The sequence below is a fragment of the Amphiprion ocellaris genome, chromosome 3 (assembly GCF_022539595.1).
Source record: "Amphiprion ocellaris isolate individual 3 ecotype Okinawa chromosome 3, ASM2253959v1, whole genome shotgun sequence".
NCBI classification, from domain to species: domain Eukaryota; kingdom Metazoa; phylum Chordata; class Actinopteri; family Pomacentridae; genus Amphiprion; species Amphiprion ocellaris.
In genome coordinates this window covers 248,990-266,939 of record NC_072768.1, presented here as the reverse complement: position 1 = coordinate 266,939, position 17,950 = coordinate 248,990, and the positions used below count along the sequence as shown (strand labels likewise).

Sequence of the window (17,950 nt, the reverse complement as noted above, 5' to 3'; positions counted from 1 at the left end):
GTTTTATGATCTTAATGAACCACATTACAGGAACACAACACACTTCAGCTGCTGACAGGAAACAACACAAACATCGTTAGCTTGATGCTACATTTAGCTGCTAATCAGGACTGCTCAGCTAGCTTGGTTAGCATCGCTAATTCACATTAAAGCTAATATTCACTGGATGCTAACTCTCTTCTCTGGTCAACACACACAAATAAACTCCACCAACTCCTGGGGTTCACTGCTCACATTATATCTGACTCTGAAGTTGAACATAAAGTTCATTAAAACCGGCACCGATCAGTAAATTATCGTTTATTACCAACCAGCTGTCAGTGTCCTTCAGTGTCTGTTGGTCCAATCAGCCGAAGGACTGAATTACTGAACTGAAAACTGATTAAAACAAGACAATGGACAGTAAAACTGTCTGTGGAAAATGTGCTGCTGCTCCACCGATAAATACCAACAAACTAAAACAAACTTGGTGGAAGTGTTGCTTTTAGTGATTTATAAAGACTAATTAAGAAAGAGCAAATATGACGCTTTTATTTTTACCAGAAGTAATGAGAAACGTCGCATGTTTGCATTTTCGCTAACTTAAATTTAGCTGCAGTTAAACTAGAGGCACAAACATCTATAAAAAGGGAAATTCTGCCATGAAGTTTCCTGAATAGATCTCAAACATTTTCTATATTAAAAATAGCTGCACATCCTTCATGTTTCATGATTTCTTATTTTAAAAGTTCTTTCATTGTAATTATATTTTAATATGTTTCATTTTAAATACAGAGAATTGAAATAAAAAAATGGGCTCTAGAATAAACTGAAACATCATGTCGTGTTTTATCTTAGTCAGAATTCATGATAATATAAAATATAACTCGCTATAGTTGAAACAGTTCACAGGTGTATTAATTAAATCAAGATATTTGAAATGGAAATAAACACGAAATTGAATTTAAAAAATGTATTTCTTAAACCTTTGTTTAATGTATTCAACTAAGGAAACCATCCTTTAACGTCTTCCTTCAAATTTACCTCAAATTGATAAATTAGGTGCAAAGTAAAGGTTTCACACAAAAGATTAATCACTGATAGATATTTATTCCCTATAAACTAAATTATTATAAGGAAACAGAATTCATAGCTAATGTTTTATCAACTATGTTTGTCTAGAAAATATATTTGACTTTAAAAAACTGCTGCATAGTGAAATATATAAAGAACATCTGTATATAATCATCATATTTATGTTTAAATGTGTTCACTGACCTTTTTCTGTAGAGTCTAAAACTAACTACATCTATCAGTTAGAAGAGGGTCAGTGCCCTCTTGTGGCCACAGCGGGTAACTGCAGAGTAAAGTTAGCGAAACTACGGCTAAGCAACGTTTCCCGTTACTTCCGGCAAAATAAAAGCCTTAACTTTTTTGACGAAACAATTCCGTGATTTTGAAAGAACAGCTGATGTACCGAACTGTAACAAAGTTAGCTCGCTTTTCCACTTACTCTAAATAGTTTTGCTCTCGTCTTTGTAAAGACTAAAATAAAAATGTAATTCTAGCTAATTATGAACCTCCAACCGGATCCCTGCTGTGACAGCAGAGTTAGCTGAGCTAGCAGTAGAGCTAACCAGCGTCTCCTCTGACACACATCGTTTTATTACCGTAACTTTAGTGGCTTTTAAAATAAATCCTCTCCAGGAGACATAGCTGTAGTTTCATTGTAGTCTGAGGTTTAATGTTTAACCGTGATTGTCTGACTTCCTCTAATAAAATCCTCCTGTTCATGTGGAGCTGCAGCTACAAGCTCATATAGCCTCATATAGTGATGATCAGTCAGAACATGAGGCGGTGCTGCCCTCTGGTGGATACAGATCGGAACTACATGGACGTAAAGTTAATCAGATTACAGAACAGCTGCACTTCCTGTTGCATCCTTTAACAATAAAACATAAATATTATTTAAAACATAACTTGCAAAGTGATTTTGTTTGAATGTGGCCTTCTGTAAAACGATGCTGATCAATCTAATGCTAGAAGCCGCTTAATGTAATATTATGTTGAGAACAGTAGACTAATTTAGGTTTGTCAAACAGTTATGAGCTGAGCTGTAAGGGAACAGTTAGTGTCTCTGGATATTTGTGTTGTCGTTTTATTGAAGTTCAAATGGAAAATTAATGAAATATGTGGCGAATCATGAATCAAAAAGCGCATCATGTTGTGTCCAGCAGGGTTAGCGGAGCTAGCAGTAGAGCTAACAAGGGTCTCCACCGGCACAGATTGGTTTAGCCGAAAAATACTTATCTTACGGCTAAAGATGCAGAGCTGTAGTGGAATTTTAGTTCGAAGTATGAAGTTTTTCTATGTGACTGTGTTTAACGTGACCTCAGAGAAATTAACTGAATAATCAGGACTTGCTCACTAGCTAGCGACAGCGATGTAAGCTACGCGGAATTACAGATAAGCTACACTTCCTGTTCATCCTTCATAATAAAAGCATTTTAAGTCTTTTATTTCCTAAAGAATTACCACATGATTGGCGGTGGCAGATGCAGCGCTTATGTGTAGGCTGATATTGACGGGCTCGTTAAATGTGAAACAAGTAAAGTTTCCATTACTGCAGTTGTCTTTGACGGCTATAAGATGTCTGAAAGACTTTTAAAGACTGTCAATGTGAACGAACTTCAAATTTGTCTCAGATAAACTTCTCCAATTGTCCTGATTGTGTTTCTTGGTGTTGAGTTTTTAAAGTTTAAACGGAAAATCAGCCGCTCACCGTTAGAATCCTCCTCTGCTTAAAGATGTCTTCTGCTCTGCTGCTTGTTTCTGCTCTTCTTTCCTGGATGCTGCTTCAATCTGTCTGACCTCATGTTCATCATTGACCTCTGCAGTCTCTCCCTCTGTGATGTACAGCTCTGTGTAGATCTCATTCAGAAGAGTCGACTTTCCTGCTTTAGCGATGCCCTCAAACACTCTCTGGAACTTCTTCTTCAGGTTACATTTGAGTTTACGTTCACAAACTGGAGCAAAAACATCTGAATGAAAACAGAATAAAGAAAATCATGAAGTGTTTTAGCAAGTACAAATGAGAGTTTCTCTTCCTAAAGAATGATTCTGTGAATATATTTGGAGACTTCAGTAAATATGTTGTTGATCCAGAGGTTCAATCTTTACAGAAATCCTCTTACTTCTCTGTAGACAGTCAGCCAGCTTCTCCTGCTTCATCCTCCTCAGGAACAACACTGTGATCTTATGAAACATCTCTCTGCTCCTCCTCTGTTCTTCATCCTCCAACTCCTACTCTTCCTCTCTCTGACTCTGAGCATTCTGGGTAATCTGGACTCAGAACCTTCTGGATCTTCTTCAGCTCTTTTTTCACAAAAGTGCCGATGTTATCCTCCAGCAGCTGGAACAGAGAAATCTGTGGATGAGTTCATCAGAGTGAAATCATGGAGCCAAACATCAGATCCATGTTGGACACACTGACAGTCCACTGATCTACAAAGTTCAGCATGGAGACGTCTGTGAACACAACAGATGGAGGAGTAGTTGTTGTACATGTACACACCATGAATATGGAGTCCAGGTCATGCTGCTGTTCAGACTGAATCCTGGGTGTCAGGAAATTATTTCTGTAAGACAAAGACTGAATTTTCGCTGTTAGTTCGTACCACAAAATTTCCCAACACAAAATTAAAATCCAGTGAGACTTTAAAGTCTTTCTAATGGTTTACTTGCAGCAAGGAGTATAGGCAATGGATTACACCTGCACTGAGGCAGTCTCAGTGTCTTCACCAATACATATACAAGAAATCTCCCTCCCCAACGCCCCCCTGTTACACTCCTCCTTTCTCTCCTTTTGATCGCCGGGGAAGCGCAGTCTCGGTCATCTCCACTTTCATTCCAAGGTCCTCTTTATCTCTGGAATGCTAGCTCAGCCGGATACATCTCAAACACTTCACTCTTTAGTCAGTATAAAGGTCACAACAACAATTATCACACAGTTCAACAGTTCAGGCCAAAATAAAATTGCATGTTAATAAAGCATAAATGTATTGATATATAAACGTGTCTGCATATTTCCTAACACTGGGAATCTCTAAGTTCTCCTCATCTAATCTGTGGATCAGTCATCAACAGTTAGCTCTCATTATTTTGTGTCCTCAGAGACAAACATAAGGTACAACACCATGAACGTCTTCAGGAAACAATGACTAAAAATAGAACAAGTTATCTCCATGTTTAAACCACATCATGTCTCTCTCAGCCCTTACTGTGATGTGGAGGTTCACAACAGACAGAAACTCTGTTTTTCAGTAAAGTTTTGTGTTAGAGTTTCTGTTATTCTGGATTTAGATTTTCACTGCAAATTTCCAGGTCCAGGTCCAGGTTCAGGTTCTTTACTGTAAATGATGATGAAGCAGTGATCAGTGCTGAGCGCTGACATACAGAAGATAGCTAAAGATGTGGTCTCACCTCTGATCTTTGCTCGGGTTCTTCTGATCTCCACAAAGAGAGCTCTGAGAGTCCTCACACTGATCCATGCTGCTGAACTCACACCAGCTCATAAACACTTTCTACCTCCACCTGCAGAGAAAATACATCATTCAGCTCCACTGAAGTCCTCCTAATCACCATGTGTGCTGTAGAAACATCAGCTGTTCCTCCACTGATGGCCTCTTATGTTGTGTTTTTCTCAGGTGGATGCAGTCAGACAGCAGTGTGAGGTCGAGGAAGCTGCCATCAACTGCTGTACTTCTATCAGTCCACCAGATGGAGTCATGGAGCTGCAGTGAAGTGAAGCGCAGCACAGCACCGACCACCATTTACATCCACTGACACTCAATTAGTTTGGCTGACTGATGCTTTATTGACGTCCCTCCACTAAACAAATGCATATATGATCAATGATTCACTGAACTGAAGAAATATGATTCAATTTCAAATACAGATAGTCGAAGAGAAGAGATAGAACAAAAAAAAAGTTTTACCTTATCCTTGGACTACCTTGTAGGGGTTTGATGGCGATAAGCCTCTAGAAATGGAATGTGAACCAAATGGCATCAAAGGACTCAACACGATGGAACAAAAAAAAGCAGCTAACCAGCAACCAGCAGATTAGCTCAAGAACAGTGCTTCAGCAGAGAGCTTCATGGAATGGGTTTCCATGGCCGAGCAGCTGCACCCAAGCCATACATCACCAATTGCAATGCAAAGCGTGGGATGCAGTGGTGTAAAGCAGCCGCCACTGGACTCTAGAGCAGTGGAGACACCTTCTCTGGAGTGACCAATCACGCTTCTCCATCTGGCAATCTGATGGACCAGTCTGGGTTTGGTGGTTGTCAGGAGAACCATACTTGTGGGACTGCATTGTGCCAAGTGTAAAGTTTGGTGGAGGGGGGATTATGGTGTGGGCTTGTTTTTCAGGAGCTGGGCTTGGCCCCTTAGTTCCAGTGAAAGGAACTCTGAATGCTTCAGCATACCAAGACATTTTGGACAATTCCACGCTCCCAACTTTGTGGGAACAGTTTGGAGCTGGTCCCTTCCTCTTCCAACATGACTGTGCACCAGTGCACAAAGCAAGGTCCATAAAGACATGGATGACAGAGTCTGGTGTGGATGAACTTGACTGGCCTGCACTGAGTCCTGACCTCAACCCCATAGAACACCTTTGGGATGAATTAGAGTGGAGACTGAGAGCCAGACCTTCTGGTCCAACATCAGTGTGTGACCTCACAAATGTGCTTCTGGAAGAATGGTCAAAAATTCCCATAAACACACTCCTAAACCTTGTGGACAGCCTTCCCAGAAGAGTTGAAGCTGTTCTAGCTGCAAAGGGTGGACCGATGTCATATTGAACCCTATAGATTAGGAATGGGATGTCACTTATGTTCATATGCCAGTCAAGGCAGGTGAGCGAATACTTTTGGCAATATAGTGTATATAGCTGGTAGTAAAATCCAAACAGTCTGTAGATGAGCATATCAAGTATAGTGAGGGTGATGCAATGTAGATTGATGGAAATGGGCAGCTGGAAGCAGTGGGCTGGAGGAAGGTCAGCAGCAGCAGCAGCATCCCACAGATGGAGATTAGGCCAGTTGGTGGGAGAACAACCACAGATCTGAAGCATCCAGCTCTGGGATCAGGGACACTCGGAGAAAGGACACAGGGAGAAACAGAGTGAGTGTAATGCAATAATGGTATATATATTTTAAATATAATGGTAGTTAGAGAAGGGCTCAGTGCATCCAGAGAGGTCCTCCAGCAGCCTAGGCCTGTAGCAGCAGAACTAGGGGCAGAACTAAGGGACGTCCAAGAGGAAGACTCCAGCTGACCCCCTCAGGGTCCCCCAGTCAGTCCTAACTATAAGAGTTGTCAAAAAGGAAGGTTTTAAGCCTGGTTTTAAAATCAGAGAGGGTGTCCGCCTCCGGAACCCAAACAGGGAGCTGGTTCCACAGGAGAGGAGCTGATAACTGAAGGCTCTGCCTCCCATTCTACTTTTAGAGAGAAGTTACAGGTCACTTCTCCAAGTAAGCCTGCAGTCTGAGAGCGAAGAGTTCTGCTCGGATAATATGGTACTATCAGGTCTTTAAGATATGATGGAGATTGGTTGTTAAGAGCTTTATATGTCAGAAGAAGGATTTTGAATTATATTCTACGTTTCACAGGAAGCCAGTGAAGAGAAACCAGTATAGGAGAAATATGATCTCTCTTGCTAACTCCCGTCAGTACTCTGGCTGCAGCGTTTTGGATCAGCTGTAGATGTTTCAGAGAGCTATTGGGACAACCTGATAATAAGGAATTACAGTAGTCAAGCCTAGAAGTCACAAATGCATGGACTAGTTTTTCTGCATCACTCTGAGACAGGATGTTCCTGATTTTCACAATATTTCTCAGGTGGAAAAAGGAAGTCCTACAGATTTACTCCTACAGGAGTACTCTTTGGATTTCATATGGAAAGGTGACCTCACCAGATTCCAGACTTGATATGAACTCTAGACCTTTAATCTGCTCTTTGTAAATGAAGTAAAGAGGGAATAACTCACAGCTGGCCCTGGGTCAGCTGAGCAGCACACTGTCCAACAACTTTTGGTCCCTTTAAAAGGGAGAGGGTTCCTCTAAAAGGTGTTTTAATTCCTCCGTGTTCACCTGATTGGATGTAAAAACTCAGATTAAAGCTGAAAGTCTGAACTTAAAGAACATCAAGTTTCATTTCACATCCGCTGTGATGAAGAGCTGAAATGTCTAAATATTATGGACCTGACTGTGTGTGTGGATGTATACGTGTGTGTGTGTGTGTGTGTGTGTGTGTGTGTGTGTGTGTGTGTGTGTGTGTGTGTTTAGTGTTGTGCTGCTCTGCTGTCCAACTAATTAAACTCAGACAGACTTTATTATGTAAGACGAACTTTGACTAGTTTAGCCTTTGATGAAAAACAAATTAATTAAAATCAACAGTATAATTAGTGCCAGATTATAGTTATTTCATAAAAACATTGCAACATGATGCACTCTTGATGTAATTTAAATCTTATTATGGTATATATCAGGATGCTATGTTTCAGGATGTTCAGGATGTTCTTCTAAAAAAGTTAAAGGTTAAAAAAAGTTCATTTCAACAAGTAAAGTATTAAAATTATAATTAAATATGTCGGTACTTTATGTCACCTGTCAAAATGTTGCCTTTCTGCCTCTTCACCAGACGAGGGTGCCACACACTGACTCAACAGGACTTTTCTGTTGGTTTGTTTTTCATTTTCAGTCCAGTTCCTGTAATAAATCCTTTCATTCAGAGTAACTGGAACATTAGAGCATTAAAGGATTCACAAACAACAAATTTTACAAAACGTTTTTAATTATCGTCTCAGGAATACAGTTGACTGCTGTGCACAGCACATACGTACAAAAATAAAAGGAAAACCATTTGTAATATAGTATTTTACTTACTCGTCATCATATTTTTCAGAAACAAATGATTGGAGAAGTCTGTTGTTTCAAACTAATTTACAATCATTTCAACAATCGGAACTAAGGCAGAAGGTGAGGTATATGTTCAAAAGAGGAAGCACTCTCCCCTCAGTGCAGGAATAGAAAACTGAGACAGAAACACAGAAGCTGCCAGCACAAATCTGATCCCAGATCTGCCAACAGACCTCCGGTTACCTGTGAACACATTTAAAACCAGCTGAACAGGTAGAAGAATGGCAGAATCCACACCTGGATCCTCATCCATCCAGAACTCTACATGCATAATGAGGAATCAGGAAGTACCGTTCTCGTGTTTTCTCACCGCTAACGGCTTTCTGCTGCATCCTGCAACCAGCATCGTGCAGAGATGTTTAATCCTGACACCAAGCTGAGCTGCTTCGGGTGAAAAACATCGACTTCATTCTCATCAGGTGTTTAGGCCGAGAAGCCGCTGTGACTGAAACATTTCATAATAATCCAGTGAAATAACACAACGCTGTCATCAAAACAAGTCCTTTCTGTTCTCTGCATGTCAGCAGGATGGGGTGGAGGGAAACATCTAGTCCTGCTCAGAAGATTGCACTCCATACAAAACATCTGCACCTTATTTAGCACATTTTCATGAAACATCTGTCCAGCCGGCTCCCCACCAGGTCAGCCAGAAAAAGCTACAACCGATTGGTTTTAACTCCGATCAGAGATATGATGAAAAGGCTGATCAGTCTAATGAGTGAGGAGATGCTGAAGGCAAAGATCTTCAGAAACAACCTGACGTCCCGGATCATCACAGTATTCAGTCCAGCAGGAAACTCCAACATTCCTGGAAGCATTTGATTCTGTTTTTTATTTTATTTTAGAGGTCTTTTTGCTACAGAACTACCAGAAACTAGTCTGTGTTTTCCTCTCCTCCGTCTCCAAGCCTCCAGGTTTCATTAAACCATCCCTCTGGTTTTTGTCCTCGTCCTCACACCGTTAATCCTGGTTTTTGTCCTCGTCCTCACACCGTTAATCCTGGTCTTTGTCCTCGTCCTCACACCGTTAGTCCTGGTCTTTGTCCTCGTCCTCACACCGTTAGTCCTGGTCTTTGTCCTCGTCCTCGTCCTCACACCGTTAGTCCTGGTCTTTGTCCTCGTCCTCACACTGTTAGTCCTGGTCTTTGTCCTCGTCCTCACACTGTTAGTCCTGACTCATGGTAAATCCATCTGATACCATCTCCACCGTCGCTTTGGCAGAAACAGAACCTGACAGGAGCGCTGTCACACGTGCACAAACACACACATGCACACTCACTCACTCACTCACTCATTCATTCATTCATTCATTCATTCATTCATTCATTCATTCATTCATTCATTCATTCACTTGTTCACTCATTCATTCATTCATCCTAGACAGGAGCTTAATGGGAGCTAAACCGTCGCTCAGACATTCTGCGTTACAGTAATGAGAGAAGGTCAAATATGAATAAAACATCTGGAAGATCCTCTGCTACCGTTTCTAACCAGATTTCCCCGGCTGGCCTCATACTGGGCTGCTGCTACTTGCAGGATTTTGCAGGTCAAGTAGATAAATAAATAAATTACTGCTCAGTTCCACCTCATTCCCACTTCTAGAAGACTTTTCTACCTAGGCTGCCTTCATTGCACGTCGTTAGACCTCCTCTGGTAATTCTGTCTACAGCAGCAACAATGGACCAGAAAAATAAAGAAAAAGCCTTCATGAGAAACACAGAACATCCTCTAAGGATCTGAACATCGACCACAGAGGAGATTTACCTGCTCAGGTATTCTCCACATCCTCACCACATGGAAGTCCATCTCTGCTAGTTCCACTTTGACCTTCTCCTTTTCCACAGTGGAGATAAATACAGTATCTGAGGAGCAGTCACTGAATTCAAGTATGGAACGCTGCACAGACGAAGCCTCCAGGAACGCTGCTCAGCAACCCTCTGGTTCGCTGTTGACTCCTCTGAAATATGCATATATAGCTTAAAAGTCTGGCTGAAATAAGCTTCATCCACTTAATCTAAACGTCAGCGTTGCCTTCAGTAGTTTTCACAAACCTCAAGATCACCAATTATTTCAAACCGACGCAGCAGACGTCGTACTTCCAGTTCATCGACTAATCAGAAACAGATTTTCTCTCCAGTTTCACTCAGAAACACGTTACTTTGAGAGCCAGATATCCTCAAACCAGGATAAAAATCAAGCAGCTGTCCACGTCTGCTATAAACGACACAATTAGAAGAAAATGAATAAATTAATAAAATCTAGAGATCATTTAAAGTGGGGAATCAAACATAGAGGAGGATGTTTAGTCTTCATAGTGTCAGATCTCTGATATTCTGCTACAGAAAATAAATAAATGAAGCTTCATCAGTTCCACATTCATCCTTAAATACCCATAAATACTGACACATGCTCACACACTCCGTCTGACCTGATGATCGGCTACAGAACTGAGAAATCAAATCTGGGATTGTCAGAGACTCTAAGTCTGGCTTTCCACATGAACCAGAGGCTCCATTGGGTCCTGTGTAGTACACAGTCTCAATTACTTAATTGATCTAATTCTGGAAGGAAAATAAAGTGGAGAAAGCTCTGGCACTCTAGGAATTGTGCTGCAGTTCCCTGGGTGGAGTCTGAGGGATGACGACCGGCGGATCGTTCCTATTTCTGAGCATGCGGGGGGAAGGGGCTGCTAGGAGGAATTCAAGGCAACGCCACCTCATGATGAAGCACAAAAACAGCTGCCGCAGTGTCTGAAGAGCTCCAGTCGCCCTGACAGTCGAATGCAGCGACGGGGAAACATCGACAACACAGAAAACACGCTTTCAGTCCACAGGCGTTCTTCTGTTAGAAACTTCATGCACTTATTCCTCTTCTTCTTGGCCGTCAGGATGTGGTGCTTTGACGTAATAATCCGTCCCCGCTGACGGGGCAAAGCACCCAGGAAAACTGAGATGACGCCTCTCCATCCGTCACGTCACAAAAACATGGTGAAAATCATAAAAGCGGCAAAGAATGGCATTTCCACAGTTTCTAATACAAAGTCAGCTACCCAAATATACATATAAAGTTTGAATAAATACTATCAGATATAAGCGTATTTCTTTCTTCTACAGTCCGTGTTTGTCTCCTTGTGTTTTGTACGTACGTAGACGGTATCTATGTTACCTGGGAAATACTCCACATGTGCAAATCAGTTTAGTTATTGCCAGTTTTTCTCGTCATATTCGGGGCAGGAAGTGCGTTACAGTCATGGCGGTGGTGGCCTTGTTGCCCCTCTTCACCCGGCCATGCTTGCTGAGAGCGATGTAGGATCCTCTGTAGACCAGAGACTCGTAGGCGTTGTAGTTGTTCGGCAGCAAACTCTCCTTGAACTTGCACTCGTCATGGAAGACTGTCTGAGGGAAGATAAAGAAGACCGTGGTTTGAAGCTATGAAGACAACATTAAAAAGCTTTTTAAAAGAAAGATGTGAGCAATGCACACGAATATGAAGATAAATTAAGCTTAGATGCAGTAATGGGAGCATTTACTGAACATTTAGATGACGTAGAAAAGCACAAAGTTCTCCTAAACTCCAGGAGAATCAATGAAAACAGAAATTAAAGCCTCTGTCAGGTCATTGATTAACCCCAGAAACTAATTTCCATGGATCACAGTTCCATATTTAGAAGGTTTTTGGTTTTTTATATCATCTAACTCTACACTTTTGTTTCCTCTAGAATGTACAGCTCTACAGAGTCCTCCATCTCCACCTGCCTCTGCAGCTCAAGCACTCCAGCTCACCTCCAACTAGTGTTCAGGTTTAATATGGGTTTCTAGTATCGGTTGGATTCAGACACGTTCAAACTGCAAACCGATTCTAAAGCCCTCATCTGCTAATTAATAGGGTTGGTTTCTTACTTTTTGTTCTGTGTGAATCTTCAGTTTTTTAATACAAGAGTTGACTGCAGGTTCATGGTGGGAACGTTCAGCTCGTTAACTCTGTTAACGGCTAATTTCACTCATCATGACGGAACAAATGATTCTTCTCCTGTCAATTAATGTCAGTTACCTTCTTTATTAATCAGTTAGTTGTTTGGTCTAAAAAAACCGTCAGAAAACACTGAAATATGTCATCAGTATTTTACCCACAATGACAGTTTACTGTCAGAGAAGCAAAGAAACCAATAAATATTCAAACTTAAGAAGCTAGAGTCTGTTTGCTTCCCCAAAAATACTCAAATTATGAATCATTTGTCAAAAAAGTTCATCTCTAGTGTCGGCCGGCATATAAAAACACACCTTAAGGACGTGTTTACAAGTAACAGAACTTTAACTACATCCATAAGAACAAACTTCATCTGTTATATATATTTTTATCTATATATAGTAACACTAATTTTAAAGGAATATTTAGACATTTATTGAAATGTTTTCTTGTCTGGACGCTAATGATGAAGCTAATAGGACACATTAGCAGAAAGACTGTAAACACAACTAGCCTGGCTGTGTTTCAACACAATAATTAATACAAGATTTAATATTTAATTCAGATGAACCACAACTTTTCCAAACAGCAGTCAGTCGGTTTAGTTTTAGTTGTTTCCAGTCTTTCTGAAGCTAAACCGGCTCCAGCTGCACATTTAAGGACAGAAACCCAAAGTTTCAACCTCTAACTTTAGCGTTTCCAGATTGTTTACAGGCACAGTTTCACAATTTAGGAAGAGTTTGCAGAAAATATTCAACCCATACAGTTCAGCATTCCTAATTCAGTAAATGATTCCTGATGCAATAAGACCCCAACAGAATAACCTCTCCATTAAACAACAGTACAGCTGCTCTGCTGAAGCCTGAACAGTGAACAGTGTCCAGCAGTCTCTCCATCCAGACCAGAAGGTCTAATTCAGTCTGTTATCAAATCATCGGCTGCTCTCAACCCAACGCTTCATCACTCAGGACCAGATAAGAGCCTCACATTCTAAAACAACCAGCAGCAGCACTTAGACATTAACTCTGTCCTCACACCATTTAAACGTTATCTTTAGTAATTTACAAACACATTTTATCAGCATGCCACCATCTGGCCGCCTAATAATATAATCAACCAATCATCAGCCAGAAGTCATGTATTAGGTTTTTCCTTTGAAACTGTGAAGATAAATGATAAACTGGCAGCAGAGAAATAAACTTTCACTGAAGACCCGATTTACACCAGCTCAGACTTGACTTTCTGAAGCAAATATATATATATACATATATATATATACACACACACACACACACACACACACACACACAACCTCTACCTATATATACAACCTATATAATCTATATCTAGGACAGATTACAACAAGACAACAATTAAACGACATAAAAATAGTTCCATAATGAAGATCTTATGAATCTTTATCTATGATCTGAACCAAACATGAAACGTCCAGTTTGTCCTAAAAACTTCTAGTTTCATATTTCCAGGGATTAAACGGAACATTAAATGATCAGTCTGATGGAACAGTTTAAAGGTAGAACCACACTGTCCAAATAAAAGCACAGTTTAATATTATTACTGAAACAAATGCTGGAAAACTCAAACACTAAAAAACTAACAAAGCAAATCTTTAGACAGTTGATGAATATTTACTGGAGACGTTCAGTCCTATGCAGAAGATCTACTCTGGAACACTTCTCTAAAGATGGTATCAGGTGGAGGTGGATCCATTCTCCTCCATCTGCCCCTGATGCTGCCCTCAGAATGAACACTTTGAAATGGATCTATCTATCCATCCATCCATCCATCTATCACCTATCCATCTATCATCTATCCATCCATCTATCCATCCATCATCTATCCATCTATCCATCATCCATCTATCCATCCATCCATCTATCATCTATCCATCCATCTGTCATCTATCAATCTATCATCTATCCATCTATCTATCCATCCATCTATCATCCACCCATCTATCCATCCATCATCTATCCATCATCTATCAATCTATCCATCATCTATCCATCCATCTATCGTCTATCATCTATCCATCTATCATCCATCCATCCATCTATCCATCCATCATCTATCCATCATCCATCCATCCATCCATCCATCCATCTATCACCTATCCATCTATCATCTATCCATCCATCTATCCATCCATCATCTATCCATCTATCATCCATCCATCTATCATCTATCCATCCATCTGTCATCTATCAATCTATCATCTATCCATCTATCTATCTATCCATCTATCCATCATCCATCTATCCATCCATCCATCTATCATCTATCCATCCATCTGTCATCTATCAATCTATCACCTATCCATCTATCTATCCATCCATCTATCATCCATCCATCTATCCATCCATCATCTATCCATCCATCTATCAATCTATCATCTATCCATCTATCTATCTATCCATCTATCATCCATCCATCTATCCATCCATCATCTATCCATCCATCTATCAATCTATCCATCATCTATCCTCTATCATCTATCCATCTATCATCCATCCATCCATCTATCCATCCATCATCTATCCATCTATCCATCATCCATCCATCCATCCATCCATCCATCCATCACCTATCCATCTATCATCTATCCATCCATCTATCCATCCATCTATCCATCATCCATCTATCCATCCATCCATCTATCATCTATCCATCCATCTGTCATCTATCAATCTATCACCTATCCATCTATCTATCCATCCATCTATCATCCATCCATCTATCCATCCATCATCTATCCATCCATCTATCAATCTATCCATCATCTATCCATCCATCTATCCTCTATCATCTATCCATCTATCATCCATCCATCCATCCATCCATCTATCATCTATCCATCCATCCATCCATCATCTATCCATCCATCCATCATATATCCATCCATCTATCATCCATCCATCCATCATCTATCCATCCATCTATCATCTATTCATCCATCATCTATCCATCATCTATCATCCATCTATCATCTATCCTCTATCATCTATCCATCCGTCTATCATCTATCGATCATCTATCCATCCATCTATCCATCCATCATCTATCCATCCATCTATCAATCTATCCATCATCTATCCTCTATCATCTATCCATCTATCATCCATCCATCCATCTATCCATCCATCATCTATCCATCTATCCATCATCCATCCATCCATCCATCCATCCATCCATCCATCCATCCATCTATCACCTATCCATCTATCATCTATCCATCCATCTATCCATCCATCTATCCATCATCCATCTATCCATCCATCCATCTATCATCTATCCATCCATCTGTCATCTATCAATCTATCACCTATCCATCTATCTATCCATCCATCTATCATCCATCCATCTATCCATCCATCATCTATCCATCCATCTATCAATCTATCCATCATCTATCCATCCATCTATCCTCTATCATCTATCCATCTATCATCCATCCATCCATCCATCCATCTATCATCTATCCATCCATCCATCCATCATCTATCCATCCATCCATCATATATCCATCCATCTATCATCCATCCATCCATCATCTATCCATCCATCTATCATCTATCCATCCATCATCTATCCATCATCTATCATCCATCTATCATCTATCCTCTATCATCTATCCATCCGTCTATCGATCATCTATCCATCCATCCATCCATCTATCATCTATCCATCATCTATCCAACCATCTATCCTCTATCATCTATCATCTACCCATCCATCTATCTATCATCTATCCATCCATCTATCATCTATCCATCCATCCATCATCTATCTATCATCTATCCATCCATCTATCATCTATCCATCCATCTAATCATTATTTATCCATACAGATCCAGTGTTTTGCCTTTAAATAGAGCTGTAGAATATTACGCATGAAATTAAATAAATAAATAATATATGTGTGTGAAATTAAATCAATCAATCAATCAAACAATCAATACATACGTGTGTGTGCGTGTGTGTGTGTGTGTGTGTGTGTAGTCCTGTTGTAAAACACAGCAGGGCAGCTTAAAGATAAATAACTGAATATGCAGAAAGAAGGAGAACAGATAAACCTCCAGACCTACCGTTCCGTACAACCTTCCACGGCTGTTCATTGCGACAAACAGCTCACTGCTCATCCCGAACAGACTCACCACCCCTCTGTCCACCGTGGAGATCTCCAGGAGACCTGCAGGACAAAGGAAGGATGGTTAGAGAGGATCCACCTGGAATACCATCCTCCTGCTGACTTCCTGCTGTCCTCTATGGGTGGAACCTGCGGCTTTACTGCGCAGCATGCCGAGCCTTTGTTCTGCATCTTTCACTCCATCTTACATCTTTTTCACCCCCACCCCCCACCGGTAATTAGCGCATTGTGAGGCCGTTAATGTGCAGTTAACTGCTTTGACGTGCGGCTGCGGCTCTGCGGACCGCCCTCACTGCGCTGCGTAAAAATAAGTTGGTCTAAAAGCGTCCATACATTCATGACATGGTTGAGCTCTGGGGAGGAGGAGGAGGAGGAGGGGAAGAAGAGGGCTGCTCATTGCTGATGGATCTGTTTTTAATAGATTAGTCAGTGGGATGAGCTATGATCATGCAGATTAATAGGGAGCAGATCTACTGCATTAGGTGGAGGTTAACTCACTGTACTGGTTCTCATTATGAGCACCGTTTATCCTGCCGTCTGGGAGGACCTGGAGGTGAAACCCGATGCCCACGTTGCAGTAGAGCCTCCGCACTCTCTTGATGCCCAGCAGATAGTCACTCTCCCAGTTCAGCTCCGGTTTCTCCCCGGAGATCCCCAGCACGGAGCGGGAGAACAGGGTCTCCCAGCGCCTCTCCAGCAGGGTTGCGTTCGTCCTGCCGCTCGGTACCGGGTACGCGGACACGATCCCCAGCAGAAAGCCCAGGAGCACCACGGCGGGCAGCGTCCAGAGCGGCGTGCCGGCCTCGCAGGACATACTGACGAGGAGCCTTTGCGCAACGGCCATCCGGTTTACCTTCGGGCCACGTGGTCCAAATTAATGAGCCTAAAAATACCGCTCTTCTTGTTTTGCTTCCTTCGGCATGCTGGCTGAGGGCTATTCTGGGAGCTCTGGGCATGAAGCTCCAGCCCCGGAGCAGAGGAGGAGAGACGGGAGAGTGCGCGGCAGAGCTGGAGGTGATGGAGGAGGTGATGGAGATGGAGGTGCTGGTGATTACCATGTTTTGCAGCTCCTCCGCGCCCCTCTCTCTCACACACACGCACACGCTCCGTTCTCTCTCTCTTCCTCCCTCTCTGTCTCTCCTCGGGATGAATCCTCTGGTTTCACCAAAAACCGTCTTTCCACCTGGATGACATCACGCTGCTGGGACTGGAGCAGGAAGGAGCTCATTGGAGGCGGCCTGAGAGCCACGGGGCTCCGGGCCGCTGCCAAATCGGGTCGGTGGTCATGTGTCTGTCAGGTCGCTTCCTTATTTAGAAGGAGGGAGTAAAAACAGGCCGGCTGTCACCAGAGAGCAATGACAGCTCTAGTGGTCCCTCTGCTGCTGCTGGGCCCTTCAACGCCTTCTACCAGCAGATCTAAGCTTTATCCACGACCCCCTAAACCTGACAGTCAGCTGGAGCCTCCAGGGCGTCCTCAGCCCGGGGTCCAGACCTCAGCCCGGGGTCCAGACCTCCAGACGTGTCCTTGAGCCACTGATCTCCAATCAGCTGGCCCAGGACTCTTTAATTATTCCATGTTTCTACATGCACGCCGTGCGAGTTCCATTCTCATTCGTGAGAGCTGTGAGGTTGAACTGGAGGCCCGTCATGAATGTCTCACATAGCCAGCATGCCTTTCCTCCTCTCCGTGCGTCAGGAGGCCGCAGCCAGCAGCTCTCTGCAGTTCCCCACATCTCCAAAGGATGGCGCCATTCCCAAGTCCACGTGGAGCCTTCAGGCTGAGGCCCAAACTGCAGGTTTCTGGACACTGAGAAGCATTTATTCAGTTATCTGATAAAATGACACTAAGCTGAAG

The 17,950-nt window shown here is 42.0% G+C and overlaps 1 protein-coding gene across 1 annotated transcript; it reads right to left on the bottom strand.

Annotated features, from left to right (window-relative positions):
- Window positions 1-7,819: 7,819 nt before the first annotated feature.
- Window positions 7,820-17,855, bottom strand: LOC111572082 (fibroblast growth factor 6). Its single transcript, XM_023275592.3, has 3 exons — window positions 16,594-17,855; window positions 16,034-16,137; window positions 7,820-11,356 (listed from the first exon to the last, which is right to left on the bottom strand). Exons 1-3 carry the CDS (start codon window positions 16,937-16,939, stop codon window positions 11,180-11,182), a joined length of 627 nt encoding a protein of 208 aa, XP_023131360.1. The 5' UTR covers window positions 16,940-17,855; the 3' UTR covers window positions 7,820-11,179.
- Window positions 17,856-17,950: the final 95 nt, after the last annotated feature.

Excerpts from the sequence above, each read along its gene's own strand:
- LOC111572082 (XM_023275592.3), bottom strand. The coding sequence starts at position 16,939 with ATGGCCGTTGCGCAAAGGCTCCTCGTCAGTATGTCCTGCGAGGCCGGC. Across the intron at positions 16,138-16,593 it reads TCATAATGAGAACCAGTACA|GTCTCCTGGAGATCTCCACG; the intron begins GTGAGTTAACCT and ends TTTGTCCTGCAG. Across the intron at positions 11,357-16,033 it reads GTGGAAGGTTGTACGGAACG|ACAGTCTTCCATGACGAGTG; the intron begins GTAGGTCTGGAG and ends ATCTTCCCTCAG.